Source organism: Bemisia tabaci, chromosome 1, assembly GCF_918797505.1.
Source record: "Bemisia tabaci chromosome 1, PGI_BMITA_v3".
NCBI classification, from domain to species: domain Eukaryota; kingdom Metazoa; phylum Arthropoda; class Insecta; order Hemiptera; family Aleyrodidae; genus Bemisia; species Bemisia tabaci.
In genome coordinates this window covers 74735041-74760424 of record NC_092793.1, presented here as the reverse complement: position 1 = coordinate 74760424, position 25384 = coordinate 74735041, and the positions used below count along the sequence as shown (strand labels likewise).

At 39.8% G+C, this 25384-nt stretch overlaps 1 protein-coding gene across 5 annotated transcripts in view; it reads right to left on the bottom strand.

Moving 5' to 3' along the window:
• LOC109033200 (neo-calmodulin) overlaps positions 1–25384 on the bottom strand; it is a 105529-nt gene that overhangs the window by 38348 nt on the left and 41797 nt on the right. For 2 of the 5 annotated variants that reach the window (XM_019045706.2, XM_019045710.2), the window contains exons 2-3: positions 22707–22934; positions 7472–7747 (exon numbers count right to left, since the gene is read on the bottom strand). In XM_019045706.2, coding sequence (XP_018901251.2) covers positions 7472–7747; positions 22707–22790 — 360 coding nt within the window. In that variant the 5' untranslated portion in view covers positions 22791–22934. Of the gene's footprint in view, positions 1–7471; positions 7748–11578; positions 11714–22706; positions 22935–25384 lie in introns of those variants that run through there. The other 3 variants (XM_072306158.1, XM_019045708.2, XM_019045707.2) reach the window with 3 other exon arrangements.

Here is a 25384-nt window from a genome sequence, read left to right as displayed (position 1 = left end):
GCTCAGTAAATACAGAGTAACTTATAGGGAGAGTATGGACATCTCGCCCCTTCCTTTTCCATGGAGGCCCTAGGACCCAAAAATGGCGGTGGTGTTTTTTTTTGTTTTTTTTTTTTGGTTTTTGATGCTGAGCGGGGGCATTGCCAACTTTTGACGGTTCTCACCAGTCGCACTTGCTGCCAGCCAAGATGATTTTTCTCGAATACAGCGCACAATTAGCCGTAAACCTATGCAAAGGCGTCGTAATAATGCATTTGAGTAAAATTCTCGGTGCGATATGCAAGTAAAATTATTTTTTAAGTAATTTTGTATTTACATTTACCGAAAGCGTCCGTTATATTTGGGTCCTAAGAGCTCCATGAAGCTGTAGATCATGGAGCTGATAAAAAACAATAGCCTCATGGCGATACTCTCTTTATCAGGTTACTCTGTACTGAGTAGTAACTACTGTAGTACTGTAGTAAATACTAGTAAATATGTAGTAGTAGTAAATACTGTAGTAATACTGTAAGTAAATACTGATCCCGGGGATCCCCATTGTTCATTTCATTTCCTTCGTGAAATTGTCCAGAAGAAACAATTTAGGTAACGTGTTGCATGTTAGTAGCTCATAGGCTCATACCATGTCTACCAGTCTACTCATTTCCACTGTATATACGTATGACGATGCCCTGACGAGGCTGTCGGTTTGACAACAGCTCCAAGTATCAATAACTCATGAGCCTTGAAAAAACGTGATGACCGTACAAACCAAGGTTCAAGAGCTTGCGGCGCTTAGGCCTTTTTAAAAACGAACCACTCAATTAATCGTCGATTCCTGTTTTCCGAGCTTTCCATCCAGAATGCGATCGAGTAGCTTTTTTCCTGCCGCGGCGCTATTTATTTCCGCGTCACCGTCGGTGTAATTTGATAAAACTACGAGCATCAATGCAAAATCGTGCTGAAATAACGTGACAAATGCCCACTCCTTTTCCGTAGACTACGTGGATACATCTCTCAATGCGGCAACACCGCGATGGAGCGAAATTCCTCCGCGAAATTGCAGCCAGCAGCGTTCGGGCTGTTGGACCCAATTAAGCCTTCATTAATGGCCTTGTGATTCTCATCCCGTGATGTCAAGTTAGGAGATAAAAATAAATAGTTTTATGGGTTTACGAGCAGAATTTCCTGAAGTATGATATTGAAAATTTTTCGAATTTAGATATTTGCACTGTTAAGTGAAATGGGAGGAGCATCAGTTTGCAGGAAACCTGATTATGACTGAACTTTTTGAAAAGGACTCAGGGTTGCAATTTTAAGTACGGCATCAAATTTTGAGAAATCACATTCCCGATGATTAATCAGGAGAGCAGCCTTTGGAGCAAAATAAGTACATACTATTTGCAATGTTGTAAGGCAAAAAGACCATTCGCTTAATAAGGTGTTCAAAACAGCGAAAACCCGGTACTGCAGATCTAAAATGATTTTCTTGTTTTATATTTGAAATCTTACGTAGAAAACGATTCACAGAATGATTGGCGAGCTACATTTCACTAATCAGTACCTAATTGAGCTACTACGAGTATTTTAATCACGGATCAAACGGAATTTAGATTATACAAAGGCATCATTTGTGCTTTCTCTATTTAATGGGTGTCGCACAATTGTGAACATGTAAATCTTATTCAGGAATCGGTTTTCAGACTTTTCGTCACGTGATTCGTCTTTTTGTGAAATTTTGATGAGAATGCATATTGCGTGGTGCTTTGACTCATACTTTATCTAGAAGCCCATTTTTGATGCCGTACGCTTCGTATCAAGAATAATCAAAAATGCATTGGATCAAAATTTCAAGGCATATAATTTACATTTTTGATGATTTCATAAGTGTTTACAATGATTCGTTTCTAGAGTATGCGACAGCACAATGGCAAACTATCCACGTGTTTCTCTCAAAATCGCGATTTATGGTTTACTGTCTTGGATGTGTTCTATAAAAGGATCAATTTTGGACTTTTTTAATATTTATCCATGAGCCAAATTATGCAAAAACGTACCGCTTCTAAACTGTTATAATGTCATTTAATTTTATTTTAGCACGAAAATAAAGCATAACATAGTACCCATCAATGAGGTTTTTCCTACAACTACTATTGCTTCTATTACTCGTTTAAGAATAAGAACATAATTTCTTCCACTTTAAATAGAGCTGGCTATGCTCAGTCGAGATTATGTTACCAGAAGACGGTTTGGCAACATTCTCATCTGTTGTTCCGAGAAATGCATATTAATTTTTCCTCGGCGGAGGATTTGATCGAACATGGAAATATAGGAATTTGGATTAAGCGAGTGTTCGTCCCTGTCACCTGCGATTGAAACAAGGTAGGTAGATTGAAAACTAATAAGTTCACTTGTCACACAATGAGTGCGACAGAAATACTCGGAAATAACAGATCGGTTGCAGTGGTGTGGACGTGTTCAGCGATATATAGATTGATCTACCATTTAAACATAAGGAACTGAATCGATAAACAGGCTGTTTGTGACGAACAACTTAATAATCGATTCTTTATCATAGCTTCAAATTGAGGGAAGATAGATAATCGATCATTCACGTATCGCCACTGGTCGGTTGTATACAGTGTACACACTAGACAGGAGCTAAACGAATGAAACTCTACAAAGTGAAACTGCCCAAAAATCACGACGAACATCAGCAATGTGACGTAGTATCTTGGTTTATTTTGCAAGAAAAGCTCTGTACTCTTAGGGAAAGCTTGTCATTCTTGATACGTTGGAGCGCTTTCCATCTCGTATGATACTGTGCAACACCTACGTCGCGGAATAGTTGCTTGAAGCGCCGTAGCACTCCGCAGCGCAGCGGGCAACCAGAGTGTCACGCGCGTAAGCGCCTACAAACCTAACTGGGATACTTCACGCATTGCGCAATGCGTGAAGAATCCCGTTAGGTTTGTAGGAGCCGGTGCGCGTTCCGCGCTGCTAACACGCCGCTCCGCTCTGTGTTAGGCTCTAATATTTAAACTCGCGGAGTCAGCGTTTTTCAACTCATGATTTTGAAATGTTTGCACGCTCTGCAAGGATTATTCTCATTTAAACTGATGAAATAAATATATGTATTAAAGGAAAATATAATGTGTGTTTTGTAAATTTAACGTGGTTCCCTTTCAAATTTAATGATTTCCAAAGCACTTTAATTTTTTATTTTATATTTTGTGCTTTTACTGTGCTGCGGCGTGGTGTAAGCGCAACCAAACGCTCAAAATTGGGCGTATTTGACTCTAAAATATCGATGTACAAATGGGTTAAAACCAAAAATTGCGTGCTTCTTGGTTTCTCCCCTCTTTTATTCATTTGTGTACTGTTTCTTTCAACACAACTACGGCTCATTGAGATTAATATCGATGCCATCGCTTTGAAAAGGTTTTACAAATATTTGCTACATTTTAAAAACGAAATTATTTTTAAAATGAAGTAATATTTTCCAGTGGCGTGGCGTGCTTTGCGATATATCGATTGATCTACCATTTACACATATGGAACTGAATCGATAAATAGGGTGTTTGCAACGAAATAATAATCGATTCTTTACCATAGCTTCAAATGGGGGAAAGATCGATAATTTATCATTCACGTATCGCCACTGGTCGGTTGTACAGTGTACAAAGTTTGGAGTTTGGTCACTTTTAAAACGTTTATTCGGTTTCCGTGTTATTCGCGCATCAGTTTGAGTGCTTACAGCAGCCGGTTGCTTTACAGTCACTTTGCCTTCAAAACTTGAGCAGTAAATTTGAGCGGCTTCGGGGCAATATAAGTCGCTCGCTTTGGTTTGACTTTTTTGATGAGCTCATCGTGATTTTTTTTTTGATTCCACTGCTGTGGAGTCTTTGCATGAACATGCATCCCTCTCCGATACAAACTCAGTGAGTGATTCCAACTTTTTGGATGGCTTTTATTTTTATTAGTAACCGGAGAGTTTTGAAAAAACAAATTGGATAATACAGGTAGAGCAAATTCATAAAGGAGGAAACCACTATCATCAGTTAATTTGAGGCGTCCGTCCGAAAAAATTTTGAAACATTTTAATATACACGCCGGCATTAGACAAAATTGACTTATTTGACGTTTTACGGAGAATTATTTACAAAACTAATAAACCAAATAGGTAAATACTGTAAAGGGAGTCTTATTTGTTGCACTTGATACTATTTATTCGTTTTGTTTCAATGAGACCAAATATCGCGGACAGACTAGTCAAGCATAATCAAGCCCTACCTGTGCGGGGAACCCTGGATTCAAGAGAGTTCCTTGTGGATGAACAAAAATACGGCTATTTTAATAGCTTCGACAAAGTGGGAATTTATGTTTTCAAACGAGACGCCTTCATATGATGGATTAGGCAATTCGTGCGTGCGAGGATGAAGCGGATGGGAAGGGAGATATTACCTAGGCGCAAATCCGTCGGCCACTTTGTTACGAAACACACGTGCGCTGTCAAATCGCGGCCCCCTGCGAGCACGTCCGCATAGGTATCCTATCGCTGTTTGGAGCTTGCTGTCAGATTGTGCTAAAAATTACAGCCTTTTTCTCCTGAGAGACAATAATGGACCACTAGACAAGGTACGAATTTAAGCAATCTGATACATGTTTCTTAACCAGAATTTCACGTAAAACACGATTCGCGCAACGAAAATTACTGAAACTAACTCCTAACGAGGATATTATCGTTTTTATTTCACATTGGTTACGAGGAATTTGAACTGCCCGCTCTCAAGAAACTCAAAGCTCTACGTGAGTCAAATCGCTCACTACAACGGTTTCAGAAAGCTTCTCAATCGAGCAATGTTCATTTTCCACCTTGTGGTGTTCAAACTATAGGTAAGCAATTTGCTATAGCTGAGCCAAAGCGTCAAGATTGAGGTTGCCAGATTTTTATACAGCAGAGACTGTCATAATAACATTCAGCGCGCGATGTGAATCACGTAGAGAATTGAGTTTTCATGAGCGGGTGGTTTGAATTCACGTATCAAGAATCGTTAAATATCTTTGGAAGGAGTTGAATTCGGTAATTTTCGTTGTGCGCGTCGTATTCTACGTGAAATTTTAGTTACGAATCATGTATCAGAATGCTGAAATTCGTACCTTGTCTAGTGGTCCATAATTGGACATATTTCTATCAAACGGTATAATGTGCATTAATACATGAGCCCCGAGACCCATAAGAGTATGTGCATAACAGGGCTCACGTCATAATGCACGTAGTTCCGTTTGATAGAAATACGTCCAATTTGTAGAGACCGTGCAGTTCTATTTACTCTAAAACGTAAAATGGGATCAGAAAATATGGCAGGAACGACAACTTTTGACCGGAAAATGGAGTTGTAACTTAGCAACAGCGCAGGTGAAGAAACTCACGAGAAAATTGTTGATTTCATAGCCGCCCATAGCGATGTATGGTAATGAGAGAACTTTATTGTTCCTCTGTGAAACTTTAACTTAGCTCATTGCCCGAAAATTCAGGGATAATGTCGGTCACAAGCAAAATAAGTCGAATTTGGCACTTCGCACAATGCTCATAGGCACAATAAGAAAATAAAAAAAGTAACACTGCATTTTGCATATCTTTTAAAATATGTACGATGATTATACCATATTTAATTTATAAAATCATGAGGGCTGGACCACGAAGCGGTCAGGGGTCGCACTCCCTCATTTTTGAATACAAAATGATAGATGTACTATTTTCTCTTCGTTTCGCAACTATTGAAAAAGCAAATCTCTTCCATTGTACAAAAAATAGGTACTGATGATCACGACGATCTCGCTACTATAATTCGTAATTTTGTAGAGGTTTTGTTTTATTTTTTCCATCTGTAAAACATGACTTTTCCGAACCAAACAGGGGATAACGAGAAGTTTCAATCAATGAAATAATGTGGTTAATTATCTGCCTAGTAATTTTATCAAATGCCTGAATATGATCTCTTATTCTCTTATCGATTGTTTAATTAAAATTATGCGTATTTCGATTTGGAGCGTTGCGCAAATTAAAAATGCGGTTGGTGTACTACTCGGGTTCGTATAACAAGCGATCAGGTTGACTCAAGTAAACCTAATTTACATGAGTTTCAAAACGGCACGGGTTGTTATCCATTCCAGAGGTAAAGTTCGCCGGTTCGACAATAACATAAGTCGTACCTAGATCTGCGGAGGACATCGGTCAGTTTGGCGATATTTTTTTCTTTTTTTATGAGAGTAACAGACGCATGCATTAAAATAAGCGTAAAACAGACTGTGCTATCTCTGCCGGAAACTACCCCAAGACTGTACCAAACACTGAGATATTGAGCCAATATTTTCCGATCTTGATGGTTAATTCTCTTGATTTATGGGTTTCCTACGTAAACATTTTTGGACGAATACCAAATCAACATTTATGTCTGAAACTGCCAGCTTTTGCAGTGCTAATGGCCTATTTTTAATGCATTTTATTGTGTAACAAACTAATTTATCAAGTAACTTGAGATTAATGAGTGAGGCCACCTCCTCCTAAAAGCCCCAGGCCGCTTGTACACTGATATTTTATCACGGATGGAAAAGTGCTCATCCTCAAATAATCTCCAAAGCACTGATAACCCTTACGTATGGATCTTGGAACCGTTTTGGAGATAGTTATGAGTCCTTTAAAGAAAAAAAAAATGAGTTTACGTATTCGCCCCTTTTTTTCGCCCATGTAGCACAATGCGCATTGTTTTTATTCTCTCTTGAAAATATGTCGTTAACAGTGACCTTTAAGTCCTGTTTTTATTGCATTATGGGCGTATCAACTCAGTCGTAAAATCAAGCTTGGATGGACTCCAAGCCCGGATAGAGCCAACCCGACGCGACGCCGCGCGCCCCGCTAGACGGGAAAATTATTGGGTCAGATATTGCATACAACCAGAGTCTAATCGAGTACACGGTTGCGGGATAACCTAAAAAATCCCCTTTCACCAGGTCACAACGCTCGAGAAAAGAAAACTTTTGTTCACGAGTTGGCAACGGCAAAACGACGCCGTTGCCGAGCGTGCAATAAAATGTTACTTTTGAAATGGGCAACGTTCGACGGAAGAGCAGCGTCTTTAAATTGCTTATTGCTAAATTTCTGGATTTGTGATATCGGTAATATTTTAAAGAAGAGGCCCCGGGTTCAAATCCCGGTGGTAACGACAAACTTTCACGGAACTGACGAGTGGATCTGCAGAAACAGGTTCTTACTCGACCTTAATCCCTGAAAATTTGAACGCCGGAGCATGGATGTGCCAAACTCCCCCTGATGTCTACTTACAATAAAAAAAAAAATAATCTCTACGTTGAAACTCTGTCTAAAGATAGCTGCAGATTCCTAAGTTATCAAATAAATAGGAATAGAAGCCAAATAAACAGCAAAAAAAAATTTAAAAAAAAAAAAAAAATTAAGGAATGCGTAGCTTACCAAGTCGATGGTGACGATGAGATCATATTGGCGTCGTTTCCCTTTTTGGGGTCGTTTCACGGGGGCCGGTTTCGGTCGCGGGGCAGGGGGTGGTGTCGTCGAATCAGTCCGTTGTGGAGGGGTCTTCACCTGTCCTTTCTGCGAGGAGGGTGCCTGCTTTGAGCCCCCCTTTTGGCCGGGCTTGTTCTGGATGTTCTTCTGATTCTGATTCGGGGGTTTCTGTCCGGGCTGACCTTTCTGGTTTACGTGACCGCCGTCTGCCGATTTATTCCGAGCCTGCAAACAAATTAAAACTTTAAACGTTGACGAAAAACCAAAGAGTGTTGCATTTTTTAAAATCCCATTAACGGGGGAAAACAAACCATTTCACAAAAAAAAAAATTGAACCTATAGTTGTATCAATGACAGAGGAGTTTTTGGTAGATAACTATACCCAACAGAAATGCCCCAAGTCACATCAAGTTTGAGCCGATTTGAGATATTAGAGATACCCAAAATTAGATAAAATAAAAATTAAACCAACAAAATTTAAAATAACCTTTTATAAGTACTTATATTATTTCCGATAATAATAGCACCACTCATATAAATTAATGCAATTACAATTCCTCTCACAAATAATAATGACCAACACCACAATATTAACCAGGGATCATTCCTCCTTCATACTCAATGTGAAAGACAAAGTTCAACGACTTTTTCAAGCAACGACTTTTTCAAGTTCAAAATATTTTTTCTCTCGACTCTGAATTTTTGACAGGAGAATATTTACGACTGAATGGATTCAAAACTACACTCGACTCATTCATTTTTCTTCAAAATACTACTTAGTGCCTTTCTGTTATCTCAGTTCAGTTGAAAGGAAACAGAATTGAAAAGAAAAGTAACATGAAGTACACGTGGCTATTTAGGCTACAATTTGCGAGGTAGGCTAGAAAACATCCTTAAGGCTTTAACAGTCATGTATTCGAGAATGTGTGCCTCGTGCTCTTATGCTGTCTGATAATTTTAAGTAAAGTTGAAATTCAAGCTTCCCATCAAAAAGGGTCCCTGGTACGAAGTTTCATAACAATAGACCGAACGGAGGTTGCATATCATGGGATCAGAAGGACTCTGCACAGCGGTGAACGATACACCGCACCAGTCAATTTACGCACATTAGGGCACCTACAATTCCGCTTGATACTGTGCAATACTTCTGAGGCGGAATAGTTGCTCAGAGCGCCTTCCAGCAGAATCGCCTCAACTTGACGGCAGGAGATGAAGATTGCCGCTGAAATCACACTCTAGCGAGTGCGCAGTTGCACATTTTCGCATCACCGACGGTATAGTAAAAAACATTCGTACCGCAATTCGACGTTGCAAATTTTCCAATGTCTATTTAATGTGGTTAAACCAATTCGAACTCTTTGAAATCTGCCATAATTTTCCGCGAACATGAGAGAAATATTATTTAAATCATTCATTCAAGTCTATTTGTATGCTTTCGTAGAGGAAGGAAAATGAGGTATGAGAAGGAACCTTTCAACGAACAAACGCGGTTCCGGACTTTATGGTCCTCGAGGTAAACGGGCTCGAGGTGTTAAAAAACGGCCAAAGCATACTGACTGGCAATCAGAGTTATTGTCAGCTGGCTTTTGCGTCAATGAACAACTCTGATGAATGAACAAATAAAAAAGAAAGGGATAAAAAATAAATACGAGGGTCATCCAAAAAGTAAGGTTCCCTACCTTGTATCTTTCGAACGAAAAGAGATAAATCAAATCGGCAAAAGCATACTGTAAGCTTTAAAACAAGCTCAAGTTTTTGAAAATCGGTTGAGGACTTCGCGAGAAAACTCAATTTTACTGAGACGACCTCCCGTCGTCGCGTGCCCACCTCCGAGGTCAGGATGCGCGGAGAGTCCCTTACTTAAGACTCGGCTTATCGCATCTAAACATCAAATCGAAAAGAAATTTAAAAGATTTTATCAAGTAGGCCTTACCTTACTTTTTGAGATAGTCTCCGCATCTTTTTTGACATTTCTGGTATCATTATAGCAGCTCTTTCATGCCTTCCGCGTAAAAGGTCTCGTCTTGGCTCCAAAACCAGTCATTGTCAGCGATCTGCACCTCTAAATCGGTTGGAAATCGCTTTCCACAGTGGGAGTTTTTCATGTCAGGAATGGACGAAAGTCACCTGAGGCTAAATTAAGAGAGTACGGAGGATTGGGGAAAAATTTCACCACGGTAAACAACTGATTTGGATTGGAAGTGCATGTCGCTGGCAATGACTGGTTTTGGAGCCAAGACGAGACCTTTTACGCGGAAGGCATGAAAGAGCTGCTATAATGATACCAGAAATGTCAGAAAAGATGCGGAGACTATCTCAAAAAGTAAGGTAAGGCCTACTTGATAAAATCTTTTAAATTTCTTTTCGATTTGATGTTTAGAGGCGATAAGCCGAGTCTGAAGTAAGGGACTCTCCGCGCATCCCGACCTCGGAGGTGGGCACGCGACGACGGGAGGTCGTCTCAGTAAAATTGAGTTTTCTCGCGAAGTCCTCAACCGATTTTCAAAAACTTGAGCTTGTTTTAAAGCTTACAGTATGCCTAATATGTACGTTTTTGCCGATTTGATTTATCTCTTTTCGTTCGAAAGATACAAGGTAGGGAACCTTACTTTTTGGATGACCCTCGTATATACACTAATCAATAAACAAACAGTTGCAACACAAAAATTTAAAAAGCACGCCGATATTGAGGTCTAAATTAGTTTAAAGTACATCGATGTTGAGACTGAATAGAAAGAAAATAGATATCGGTTGGATAATTTCGGAGGCGCCAAAAAGGCCTTAGGCCACCTCCGCCAACTTAAATTTTGAAAATTTGACTGAAAATTCGACTTGTACGTTCAGAAATACCATCAAACACCAAGTTTTTCAAAATCGATCGAACAGGAGCTGAGATAGCGTTCAAGGCTACATCCATTAACTTGAATTTTTGAATTTTGAAAATTTGAGTTGAAATTCCGGTTCCTGGTCAAAAAATGTCTCTACGTACTGAGTTTCACAAAAATCGCTCGAACAGAAGTTGCATATCGTAGGATCAGTAGGACTCAACACAGCGGTAAACGATACCAGTCAATTTACGCACGTTAGTGCGCCTTCATTTCCGTCTGATACTGTGCAATACTTCTGAGGCGGAATAGTTGCTCACAGCGCCTTTCAGCAGAATCGCTTCGATTCAATGGCAGAGGATCGCCGCTGAAAGTACACTTTAGCGCGTGAGCAGTTACAGATTTTCTCATTATCGAAGGTGAAGTAAAAAACATTCATACCTCAATTTCAATTTTCATACCTCAAAGTTTTCAATGCCTATCTTATGTATACGCTTGAGAAGCTTTGCTTCTTTGAAGAAATTTGGGCGTGAATTTCATTTTATATATTGATCTTCTCCAAAAAATTATCAATCATAAAGAGTTGAAAAAAAACAGAGCTGGCACTAAAATTTCCAGGTTGAATTTTGATATGATTCACCGCGAGGTATGAAATGGAGACAAAACACGACGCAAATAAACTGGAAATGAACTGCTACTGCATGAGAATGTATGCTGGTCTACTTCTCAAATTACTTGAGGGCTAAACGGTCAATATACCTCTGGATCATATTCATGTCAATTCTTTCGCTCGTAAATAATCGTCAGAAAGCGCCGGTATCGTAGACAAAAATATTTCATCGGTTGGGGTGTCTACGATCTAAAATCATTTATGGCGAAGGGGGTTCAAAGGTAGGAAAATTCCTGAATCGCGAAAAAATGACGGATTTTGGTTAAATCTTTCAGTTTAAGGGGGAGTAGTTCAGACCCTCTCCACCTACCCTTCCCCGCGGCTTCTGGTATGCACCGCTGTTTACTTATGTTAATATTATTTTGCTTGTTAGTGAAACTGTAAAACTTTTGTGTCATGGACTGATTTTCGTGCAAGATTTTAATTAATGAGAAAACTGAGAATACATATTTTTCAACTTTTACATCTACTCTAAATGCTGAGCCTTACACGTTCATCTTCCCTTCAACCGACAAATTACTTAGTAAAAAGCATTCCAAAAACTATGTATGAAACTCGTACCTGATTTCGAACCCTGGTGAGCGCTGGTCTCATGACTGCCTGGAAGGCAACCAAAAACCGACTGAGGGGCTGTGACAGCGCTTTCAGATTTGTGGTCGTGGCGAACTCAGAAACCACTTCATTTTTTCATCCCTTTGATCGCATAGGTTAATGAGAGATGGAACGACAGGGTGGGGGAAATCTTGAATCCTTCTCTATCTTTTGTTAACCTCCGTGGTTTTGAAGATTTAATAGAGAGGAAGGGAAGGGAAGAGAACAGAACAGAATGGAGGACCGCGAGTAACCTCCCAAGCTACTTGGTAGTCTGACTTGAAACCGGAAAATGTTGAAAAACATGGTTGCCGAGTAAGGCTTTTCACCCTTATTTCAGTCTGTGTCTGAGCACTCTGGTGAAAGAGAACTTTTGGGTGTCTTTTTAATGCAGTTTAGTTCATTAACAGCTCAGTTGCGCTGGTTGCAAAACGTCATGTTTAAATCATTTTTGGCTATAGGTCATACAAAATGATGAAATCATGTCCTAACACAAACTTTCCAAGTCCAATATTGATAGGCATATCGCAGCCTTCAAAAACCACGGCGTATGACATCGTCCACCGCGGTGGTACACTGAAAAAAGAAATATGCTGTTTTAGCATCAAGGATGTCAAAAATGTGTCTGATGATCCCAAGATGCTGCCTTTACTGCCTCTACAGTTAACTTTACATCCTGTGAATGCAAATTTAGTTGCGTAGGCAATCAAGGCAGCATCTTCGGATCGCCAGACACATTTTTGACATCCTGGGTGCTGAAACAGCATGCCATTTTTTTCAGTGTACATATCATGTTTTTCCAACCTTGCTTTCATTCTTATTATAGTAGAGCAACTAGTTCAAATGTGTGTCATACTAATTGACGATTCCGAGGTGGAAGAAACCAAGTTATGTACTGTCGCCATGGAAAACATGCACTGTGTTTTTCGTATCCGCACCGAGGCTTACGTAAGGCTAAACTTGGGATTCTCCCCCTCGCAAGACCCCGTAAGGCAACCTCAGATCCGCTCCTCCTATAGTAATATACGTAATTGGACGTATTTCTGCCGAACGGAACTATGTGTATTATGACGTGAGCCATGTTATGCATATATTCTTATGGGTCTTGGGGTTCATGTCTTAATGCACATAGTTCCGTTTGGCAGAAATACGGCTAATTCTCGCACAGTGTCCAGAGAAATGCACTAGGCAGGTACCCGCACGACATTCATTTGATGCCAAAAGGCTCACTCAAATGAAGGTACCTATCGATATATATATATATATATATGAAGTCGCTTTACAACGCACTTCGGCGTTCTACGACACCCAAACGCCACATATGCCTGTCTTCCCAGAGGTTATCGGGCAACTGACACCGCAACATCTCTTCGTCTACGCCCTGCCGCCAACCCTTTACGGGACGTCCCCGTCGCCTCTTCCCAGGTGGTACCCAATCCAAAACTTGTTTGGGCAACCTCTCCTCCGACATTCTTTGCACATGTCCATACCAGCATAACTGCCTGGACATGATGTCGTGCACGATATCTTTCTCAACCTTCATCACCTGGCGAATTCTCTCATTACGGACACGGTCCCGTCTCGAAATGCCGGCAGATCGCCGCCAAAAATCCATTTCAGTTGCCCTCAACATTTCTTGCGTTCTTTTCGTCAAAGGCCACACTTCACTACCATAGAGCACGATACTTTTAACGATGGCGTCATATATCCGGTGCTTGTTTGCCTTTGAGATGCTCTGATCCCAGAGCACCCCGTTCAGCATAGGTACCTATCGATGAGTTGGAAAAGTTGCTCGGCTGAGTGGGTTGAAAGCTTAAGCACTATATTCTCAGTCCGCGTGACAACCTGCAGAGAGGTGCCAGAGCTCAGTGAGCCAGGGATGGAGTGGCGGGGTGAACGATGAGGGAAGAGAGTGACTAACTGAGTGAATGAGACATCCGTCGAGGTGAACTCTCGTGTGTTCATTAGTTCCCGCGCTCCTCCAGCCGCCGCACAGTTGATCGAGTCGATGGGAGAGGTCGAACATGTTTTTTTTATACTAAAACTGCAAAACTAAATGTTTATTTCGTGATATTTTAAAGTTTGAGGGGTGCCTTTTAAAGTAAATTTTACGAGAAAACCGATGGAGCCACTTTTAAGACCTCCAAGTTTTATAATAATGGAGGTACAAGCTTTTAAAGTTTCCACATTTTGTCCGACTTTTCCAATTGATTCGTTCCGTTGTGCGCCGCGGTGGATTCAGCCGTCGTCGTCGCGGCGGTTCGAGTTCAGCCTCTCGAGTTGATTGTACAGCGCCCTCTTGCGGCTCATGGCAGGCAAATCTTCAGACTCCTCTCCGCAGCCACTTGCTTTCGCTCCGAGTGAAAGGGTTCATTAATTTGCCTTCGGGCCTCATCCACACTTCCGCGTTACCGTGCTAGGGAAAAAGATCGTATGAACACTTGGAAGTTGCCTAATTTTTTTCGATAAAATATTTGTTTCTGCGGAGAAGTGGGAGTATTTTTCTTTGAAACTTTCAGATACTTAGGATCAAAACGCGAATCGAATTCTCTGAAAAATTAGGAAAAAAATAATCGCAAGTTACCCTGAAAATTCCTTATTTATCAAGGGAGATTAGGAATTGCCTGAGGGTTCACACGGCGTTCTTCCTTGGCACGACAGCGGGTTTCTCCGGCCCTCCGAGTTAGTGCCCGGAGTAAGGAAGCGATGGTGTAGAAAATGCAGGGGAGGACATTGTTTCAAAAGGACGAGAGGATGCATCTCTTAGGAGAAGAATGGGAAGAATGAATGGGAAAGGTTTAGCAAGAGAGTGACCCATCACATCTATCAAGGTTTAGCTTTGACTCAGGTCTCCATTGATTTCTACATGGACGTCATGAAGGGACTCCGGGAAATTTCTCTCCGTTAAGATAGTTTTACAGAGAAGGTCATTTAAATTTTAGGTCTATTTTAACGAGGCTCAAAAAAATTAAATTGCATCGTTACAAAGCAATTTAACTGTTTTTTTTTTTGGTACAAAAATGTCAGAGATGGATCCAGCAATTTGACAACATCGGATTTCGTCCATTTAAACCTATGCTAAATAATCGATTATTCTCGGAGCACCTGGCACCTCCAAGAATCGATACATTTCCATAAGTTTAAATGGAGGAAATCTGGTGTTGCCAAATTTCTGGATCCACCAATGAAAAATGTATTCTACGCCAGAAGTGGTGCTTTATAATAAAATTTTCCCTCATTTTTTTTTTTTTTTTTTTTTTTTTATTACGATGTAATAAAACTACTGTAACGTCTAATGCATTGCGGAACAAGTTGTTTTCTACCTTAAATGAAGTTACCTTAGAGTGAGAATAGGGGTTTTGAAGGGCAACAAGTCACACGGTTGCTTTCCAGTAAATTTAGTTAAATTTAGTTTGATTGAATCTGAACTGGCATTCCACCGGAATTTCACTGTGTATGGACTCTGTTCTCAACCTCTTGCGCAAGACGTAATTTTTCTTTCCCTCACGAAGTAACGGATGAAAAAGAGGGTAAAATTAACCGTAAGCCCCAATAGTACGGCGAGGCGGGAAATTGAAATGACGTAGATGGAAAAAGGCACCAGCTGAATAGACAATAGACTGTAAACGGAGTTTTGCGAATTTAATGAGCCTTAATTTACTTTGAAAATGATAAGAAAGAACTGAGCGTCCTTCAGCTATGGTCTAAGGAGTGAATGAGAAATTATGTAGCATTAAAATCCGAAATGACTGGGACTTGAAAGATCAACGAATGAGTAAGAGACTTGGTCTGCTCGAATGTTATTTCTCTGTGCTGACTCTGCAGTCGACGGGAACAATTTATTCACCAGGTTCAACTTTTAGTTTCAGCTTGCGCTAATGAAATGTGTAGAATCAGCAATGTTTTTTCATACTTTAAGGCACCGCATTCACTTCGCTTTGCATTCTGCTATCATTGCAGAGAGGTTGGTTTATACGGCTTTTGAGATGACTCGCGAACGTTAGAGGGCGCGAAGTACCTCCTGGAGGCTGTGCCTGGTAGTGACCAGGAGGCATACACATCACAAAATTTGGTGGGCTTTAAAGTTCAACTATCTGCGTGGACATTTGTCAGGGTGTGAGATTGGAATACTAAATGTCGGACCCTGGACAAAGAACCCAGGACACCGGAACGATTCGACCAGTTTCTTCTCCGCACGTATCGGAGAAAAAACCGATACTTCGTGGATCGAAAAGTTTCCCCGTAGACACCGTCGACGAATGACTTTCGAACTTTTCTTTTCTTCGCTTTAATTCGATTGTGTCAACGTCTTACTTTCATTCCCCAGTCACCACACTCCCCGTTCCCCATATTTGCGCCCTGAGGTAGCTGTTGCAAAATACTGAGCTATTGTTATTCCTTCGGGAGAAAAGGGATCTGTCCGCCTGTCTGCGTGTGCGGAAATAGGAGCTCTACCTCGATAATGATACATGCATCTACCTCGGGTGGATAACGCAAACCTGTATCTTTTTTTGTTCCCTTTTGCTAAACGACGGTGCTGAGTTTGCGGCCGTCAAAACTTTTTCAGAGTCCTATAATTCTAGAGTGAGGGTGTTTATTCTGCCCAGATAAGGAAAAAAACAGCATGGGCCTTCAGACGTCGCCAAATGTCCGTCGGTAAAATTCAAAGTTTCCGGGAAACTTGGGGATATTTTTCTTCCAATTTTCAAAAGAATTTTATTTGCAATTTAAATTGAAGAATCCGAGAATCCCAAGGAAATGTTTTTACAATTTTCCTCAGAAATTAATATGTTATCAATGGAAATTTCGCAACATTCGATTTTTCAAGTGGTATGTATACTGAGCGCGACAATATTTTCGTCGCGTATTTACCGTTTATGAGAAGACATTCGGACGGTAAGAGTCGCCAAACATGTGTCTCGATCGCGGGGTTTCAAAATCTCCGATGTTGTTCTGTATTATTGAATTAAAACTAATGAACGTTATAGCTCAAAATTTTCACAAAGTATTTTACTCGGGATGAAAAAAAAATCTATGAAAATTCAAATAAGTATTTTTCGTTGCTTTTTCTTTGATAAAATAAAATTTACAAGATTCTGTAAATATTGCAAGTCGAAATAAATGTTTTGTAACCTCAACATCGACTATAATTGTTAAAATATTGAAACAACTTAGTTCTGTGGTACAGCAACAAGGAACCTTTCGACGGAAATTTCACTCGGGTCTCCGAACTGCAGGTAGCACGAGTAAACTGCTGACTCCTACTTTGTTAGCTCCCGTTGCAGTTTGCAGTGCAGGGTTGGTCCATTTAAGCGAGAGCTGTATTAGTTAAAGTCTAATCTTTGTCTCGTAATTATAAGTGCCGTCCAATTTGTGTTTGTGGAAAAATTCCTTAATTGTGAAATTCAACAAAATGGGCTGTCAGCAAAAGAGCTCTCGTGGCAATAAATTGATTTGCATCGGGTTTTAGGACATAATATGTCAAACGCTTTGACTTTTTGCTACTTCATATTAAAATAAAATAAATATCCGCCTCCTAAGTTTAAATTAAGGAATTAACATTTTTAAAAAAACGCTAAACAACTCATTGACCTTAAAGCTTAGTGATTTAATATGATCATTATTGACGGGGCTTTTTAAAATGCAAGGATTCCTGATTGTAAACTTGAAAGGCGTGTTTTTATGATGCCATTTTTATATAAAATGACAGACAATTGTAAATTTCATACACGTTTGTACCAAAACCCGATGAGAATTTATTTACTAACTAACCAGAGCTCTCGTCAGCTGAGCTCACACTGTTAAAAAAACCTCTTGGTTCAAGAGTGCAATTTCCTGTCGCCGGATTTAAGAGTCTGGACTCTTGTTTCAATGCAAAATCCGCTTGAATCAATGCAAAATCCGCTTGAAACAAGAGTTCAAGACTCTTAAATCCGGCGACAAGAAACTGCACTCTTAAGTCAATGCACCGCGGCATTGGTCCAAGAGGTTTTTTTACCGGTGGCACTTTCCTGACTTTGCTCATCTTTTTAACAGATGATTGATTCCTGCAACCTTACAAGTAAATCCCGAGCTATTTTTTATCCTGTGTAGACAAATAGTTCCTGGAATGGACAATTTATGCTAAAAGGAACTATGTGCATAGGGTTTGCGTGCATCATAGTTCCTTTTAGCAAAAAGACATTCGTATGTGGCTCAGTTTGAAAGGATGACAAGCGGATGCATGAATCTTTATAGCACTGTTTCGAGGGTGAAAGGTGATTGATTTGTCGTTTCTCGCAACCCCCCCCCCCCCCCCGGTCTCGATTCTCAGGTGGAATTGATTTTCACCCCCTTCTGTAAAATTAAGATAGCTTCGCCGCCTCAGCTCGAATTGGGACCGAGTAGCAGCTGCTTAGCGTCACGAAATCCAGGGCCAGGAGCCGGAACCCGTCGGAATGGAGTGAACGATTTCCGCGGTGTGTTCCGAAAGTTCATCAACATCCGCAACGCTCACTCACGAGTGATAAATCGCCTTCAATTTACCGTGATACCCTCCCACGACATAGAGGCTGGTTAAGTTGTATCCATTTCTATTGCATGCTCCGTTAGGCTATGACCATTCTTGAATGGTGCTCTTGTACGCGGAAAACGAATTCTGTACTAACTGAATTCTATTTCTAGTTTCTATTAGTTCTATTTTTAGTTTCTAATAATTGAGCAAAATCAACGCGAGCACCATGCGGCCGTGGCCTAAAATGGTATCTCGGCTCTTTTTTGATCGATATTTGTGAGACTTGATATTAGGGGGTATTCTGCCGTGTTAAAGAAGAACGCCGTACGAACATTCGGAAGTTTCCAAATATCCTTCGATAAAATGCTTATTTTTAAGGAAAGTTATGAATATTTTTCTTTGAAATTTTCAGGAGCTTCAGGTGAAATTGCACACAAAATCATCAAAAAAATTGGGAGAAAAATATTCATAAGTTTACCTGAAAATTTGTACTTGACCAAAGGAAATTTGGCAACTAACGAAGGTTCATACGGCGTTTTTCCTTAGCACGGCAGTATTTTTGACGGAAAACTCGAATTTTTTGAGAAATTTTAAACATTCGAGAATCCACGACAGAGGATGTGTCTTAAACCACTTTCTCAGTGTCTCCAAAAACATGAAACTTTGTATTCGAGATATGCACTCTTTTTCTGTTTATTTTCGACATTTTACCCTAGCTCATACAGGCCTTTTTTCAACAAAACGTTGAAAATGCTTGTTTAAAATTTTGGGAGAAATTAAAGGGGTAGGTTTTCTATCAAAAAGTAAGAAAAACGAGCAGAGATTTGCAACGTCGCATTTGGATGTATGCATGTTTCGACTTCAGTAATTGACATCGAATTTCGATTCTCAGGGGCCGAGTCGTGTCGAGGTTTAACTGGAAGAAAAAGAGTGCAGATAAAGCACTTGAGAAGATTAGCTTTTTGGAAGAAACGAGACACTTGTTCACTTTTCGTAGGGGTGTTCTTTTATCATCTCATTTCTTGCTGCCGCTTTGTGACGGAAATCCTTGTGAACGCTTTGTATTTCTTCAATAAAAGGTCCGTCTCTGAACAACTTGACAGGCCTGACTTAAAGGTTCCCTCGCAATTCGATGCAAATCCTGGCGCTGTTTGTGAGCGATCTTCATCGAAGATTTCACTTTGACGTTGGTTGTCGGAAAAGAGAGTCTTTCGAAGATTGCAGCCCATTGCACGTTAAAGAGAAAAACAATTTATGAATATAATTTCTCCTCCCACATGGCCAAAAAGTCGATTTTTGCATTTTTGTTCGTTAATAAAAACACTTATGTTAAATTTTTTATGGTCCACAGTTAAAGTTGAAGCATTAATGGGTGTGATTGCAGTTATCAGGCGTAGTTCCGGATAACTAATAGAACGGGAAGGATACATCGAGTGCAGTTGTTAGGAAAATAGGTATATAAGAAGAGGAATATATTCGACCCTTCCTTGGACCCTGAGAATTAGGACTTTCAACTATCATCATCCTCTACTGTGTAATCTTTTACGCGGGCTACAGATACGAATTGAGGATTTGAGGGTGCAAATCGTTCTCGTTCGAAAAGAGGTGTAGCGAGAAAAACGTCGTCTTCCATTTTTACCGATCACTCATTGGTACAGAGCTATATTTTAAAGTTTTCTTATGAAACTCGCAACCTCAAAAATGCGTCAAAATACAACTGATAATTTGTTGAAAAATGGTAGAAATTCCAACCTCCATCCATCCAGAGTGAAGAACAGTAGGTGTTATCGGTCCAAATTGTTTACCCAAATGAAAGGTCACTAAAGAAGCCGAGTATGAACCCATGATTTTGAAAGTTCAGAAACTTGGCAGTACTTGCAAGTCTCTTTCTTTGTGACGTCAGATACACTCTATCTAATAAGTAAAAAATTATTCAAATTTTGAGGAACTACGAGGGGTTATGCATGGACTCACATTTCACCTCCTCGAGTTTCCTATGAGTTATAATCACGCAGCGTATTCAAGTGTATTTGACGTTCCCTTCATGCAGTCTCACGAACGCGGTAAGCCCCGTATTAATTAATATGAGATTAAATCAAATTAGGTATGTTTTAAGGACCCACTGAGGAGGAAAAGAGGTGGAATTCGGTGAGCACGCGTACATAATATGGACGTATTTCTGCCTCTGGAACTATGGGCATTAAGACATGAGCCCTGAGACCCATAAGAATATATGCATAGCAGGGCTCACGTCCTAATGCACATAGAAACCGAAAACTGGAAGGAGGCGTCTTGGCAACTTTATAATTGCGCAAGCTTGGTAGACCGAAGTCCGCGTCGCTGAACGATTATGTACCGAGGGACTGTTTATTTAATTATGAAAAATTGCGTTGCTAAATTTACTACCTTTTTCTCCCTTGTGTGAGAAAAATTCTGTGAAAACTTTAGAGAAATATGTTGCTTTACTCTTCTTTCAAAAATAAAATAGAAGCGGAGATTTTAAAACATCGCAAAAGAGATACTTGGTTTGGGAGTCTCACTATCGATTTAATATTTTCGGTTTTTTTATACGAGTTCGTGGCGAGCCATTGCCATAGGTATCATATTTTAGAGACTATGATTAACTTGGCAACGTGCAAAATGAACGTGAACTTGCGTAAGATCTGGGGGGCTTAGCAATCTCCCTGAAATCTTCGATGGTATTTGAACCTTCGCCTCGTTCTGCCAAGTTGATAATGGAGGCTCAACCCTTTTCCTATTTATCTCTTTGCCTGGCCTTTCTCTCAATTTTCAGAGGATAAAGTGATGCTCGGACCTTAAATTCGAAATTTCCATCCGATCTAGGCGATGACCATTTCGGTCGCATTGACGGATCCATCGAATCAAAAGCATTGTTTAATCTTCATTTGAACCTACGAAAATATATCGATTTTTGGAGAGCCAATTCCCCGACAGGAATCGATTATTTAACACATGAATGAGCCAGAGTTGCGAGATTGCTTTATCTGCTGTAATTTTAAAGTTTATAAAAAAGATTGATCTTGTAACTCAATAACCGCTTAGGTTTAAAATATGATTATGTATTTCCTAATTTCCAAAATTTGTATTTTATTTTTAATTTAAATTATTGACTGATTGAAATACTTAACTCTTTATTTTATTTTTTTTCTTGTGACAAAAATATCTAAATATCTAAATTCATTCAAAATGTTGTGCTTTGATCGACGACTAAACGTTCCTTTGTACAAAGGAGTTATTAATCATTGCGATGCTCCTGAAAGTTTGGGACTTCTACGGTTACACTTAATTATCCAAGAGCAAATCAGCAAGTGAAATTTACGTGGTCATTTTCTCCATTAATGCACAATTTTAGGAGTGAAATATGTTTCAATTTTCAGGTGCTACTTGCAATATAAACGAAGCTGCACACTTTGAGCCGCAATCAGTGCTATGGTATAGCCTTTGCTCACTGCAAGATGCAATTCATATAGGCTCCTTCCAAACGAACAAATAAAAAATTCAAGATGAGTTTTAGGTCTTCATATCTACGTTTGTTTTTATGTCTTAAGTTTGGATGATTGGTTCGCAAAAAAGTGTGTCCGTTGGAATAAAATGACGTCAGAAATGTTACATGCTGCCGCGCTGATCCTCAACAGGAAGCGAGACATCAAACTGCAGTTTGCGATTGTTATAAAAATCATTTTACGACGCTTTTCATAATTTTTGTGAATTAAGATGGCGCCATAGCAGCAGCGTCACTCTATGAAAAGAGCCGCAACTCCAGAAGTCTCGAAATCAATCGAGTCCAAGCGAGCTAGGGCTTCTACCTCCGTTTCCCGGGCAGGGCAAGAATCTTATACTGGCACCAAATTATTTTCAAAAAAAGTCCATCGACTTTCACTCACACGAGAGGCATGAAGCGGTCTTTCAATTCTTCGGATTCTATCGTCGACACGCATCGATGAGGTATCATCGATGCGCATCTAAATTTACATAATTTAATAGGAAGCTTCCGCCCGGAACTCAAAGAAACGGTGATAGTTGCAATATGTCGACTTGGCAGTTCATTTGTTTGTATCTGAATGAGATTCGAAAAGGAACGATCCGGTAAGATTGTAATTCAGAGCGCAAATCGTGATTTGCCTCTGTCAATCGCGTAATTTGAATTTCCACGAACGCCTTGTAATAAATGTTTCTTTTCTGGGATTGATTTGATGCGGGTATCCGGTTTAAAATCCAGATGAAACAACTGCGATCTACTTTAAAGAGGAATCGCCTTCAAATTAGCAATTCAAAACGGTGGAAACATATATTAAAGGATTTATCTTGAAATGGCTGCTAGGATAGTGTCAGACAAGGCGGCTTTTTTAATTTAAGAGATATTCGAACAGTCCTTTGACACTACACGATGTTGACACTTTCCCCAAGATTCAGTATTTTGGACGCGAACAATGACCAGAATAAGGATACGTTGATAATCGAATACCTACTAGAAATAATTCAAACTACGTTCCTTACAAGAAAGACCAGTGCTTCAATACCAAGCTTGTTTAGGTTACCTACTGCAAAGTGTTAAAATCTGAACCAAGGAAAAATTAAACATACCTTACTCTTTCCTTTCGGATAATCCTCTTTTGAAGTTTTTCTCCGCTTGTCCTTTAGAATCATCCTTGCTGCGGCGTAAGCCATCGTCTGCGACTTTTATGGAACGACCGGTGATCAGCTCAATCTATGTGATCGTATTCCGACCAATGTTTCTCAAAGTTTTTCAATTCGCACTATTGTATTCTTCCACCGACTGAATGCGATTTTTCGAACTAGTACCAAAACACACTTTACCGAGCAAACCGATAGTTATTTTGGGCAAAATTTTATTTATTTAGTTGTCCTCTAGTTCATGCAGGAAAATTTGTTTTTGACTGCACTAAGCTCAAATTACACGAGATAAACATAATGATGAAAGCAATCATGCAAGAAGTTAAAGGTAGTCTGTAAGGTTGGATTTCACTCAGGCAAAACATTTACAAATTGTAAGCTAGCAATGTTTCTTCAAAATTGAATTTTTACAGTGAAAAAAAAAAGAACATTATAACTTTTGCAAACATTCAAGTATATTGATAAAGTTTGACTTTAGCTGTCATTTATAAACAATGCAGTTTTTTGACGAGGTACCCTGGTAAAAATTGGTGATAGGAGCTGCGTTTCAAAATACCATAGGAATTCTTATAGCCAGCTAAAGAAGGCAATAGAAAATCGTATAGATGGCTGTAGAAAGCGGAGCAAATCATACAGCCGGGCTTTACGAAGCAATAAAAAATTATGCAGCCGGGCTATAGTTCCTATCGCCGAGCTTTACACTTTATCGCCATCGGCTATAAAAGGCTATAAGAAATTGTGTAGAAATTCATGTGCTTTGGAAATCATTAAGTTTGATACGGAACCACCTTAATATTTACAAAAATCACATTATATTTTCCTTTAATATATGTATATTTTTCTTTTCATCAATTAAAATGAGAACAATCCATACAGGATGTGCAAACATTTCAAAATCATGAGTTGAATAACGCTGACTCCGCTAGATTAAATATTAGAGCCTAACACAAAGCAGAAAGGCGTGCTGCCAGCGATAAGCGCGCATCAGCGCCTACAAACCTAACAGGGATACTTCACGCATGGCGCAATGCGTGAAGTATCCCTGTTAGGTTTGTAGGCGCTAAGGCGCTTTTCGCGCTGGCTGCCCGCCCGCCGCGCCGCAGCGTGCCACGGCGCTTGAAGCAACTATTTCACACCAGAGGTATTGCACAGTATCATACGAAATTGAAGGCGCTCCAACATATTAGGAATGGAAGGCATCCTTAAAAAGTACGGAGCTTTCCGCGCAAAAGAAATCAAGATACCATGGCCCAAAAATAGGGCGGTAATCCAAAAACAGTCTTAGCATCCGTAATTAGTAACATTTAGCATACACTTTATCGCCTGGCTGTTGCTCAATCGCCATCGGCTATAAAAGGCTATAAGAAATTGTCCAGCCGGCTATAGAAGCTATTGAACATCTTACAGCCGGCTTTAGGTCCATGGTATTTTGGAACACAGATTCTACTGCCAATTTTTACCAGGGTACCACCCTTTAATTTCTTTGGTATGGATTTTTCCATACGACTGAAAAGCTTGATTGAAAAATCCATACCTAAAAAATTATAGTGGCTGATACCTAGATAAAAAACTGCAATTTTTATATTGATATTTGATCAATATTAGAAATAACTACATTCAGTGAGAGGCACTTGTCTCACTTGTTTGAATTTTCGAACACGTTCAGCCCACAGTATTGAAATGAATTTCGAGTGGCAGAGATATGCGAAAGCACTTAGGTAGGTATCTCACGCATACAATTGACGTCGAATCTTTCAAGTTGAGGGAGCCATTTTCGGGCGAAAGCAGGAATTTAAAGCTCCCCTAATCTGAAGCAATTCCGATTCAATGGGTTTCAATGAAACTCGAGAGGTGTTGATTAGCAAAGCCGATCACGATAGGCTGAGGAGGTTAGGAAAGAGGCCGCTTTCCTGTGATTCCGGAGTGGCATTGAGATTCATCCCACGCTGTGCTGCTGTGCCAAATTATCCACAAAATTCCACCTTAATGACAGTGCTTTAATAGATTGACAGGCTAAAATTCCTGAGCGACGTACCAAACTTTCTGCATCCCTTATGCAAATAGTGTGTTCTGACAAATTATTGTTTCCTAAACAACGTGGCGCAAAATCAATTGGTTACAAATAGCTACATGTTACAAATAGTTGCATTGATCTATGAGAAAACGCTTGGCGAATGTCGATTACTTTGGGTAAAATAAACGAGTAATTTTTGAAACTCCGTTAAAACTCGGAGAATTTATTTTCCCCTAGCCGGAGGTTGAATCAAAAATCGGAACTGCGTCAATCTACTATTGCCATAACATCGACAAAAGTGAATTTAAACACGATTTTTGTAACCGGTGCGGTGTTACAAAAAATCCTGATGAATTCTCCTCTGTGCCAGAGATAAATCATATTTTGTTCCTATAATTAATAGTTCATTCTCTGGATGTAAGCCTCTTCGTCTGAAAAGATTCACCTATTAAGAAGCAGGAAAGGCTCGAAACAGTGGCCCAATTTTTAGAATAACCACAGACCTAGCCGGTAATAACAGTCATTTAGCTCTACGTAAGATGAGCGATGATTTCACCAGTTTTTTTCACCGACCAAACTACCAAGAAATTCATTATTGGCTCTGACTACCCGC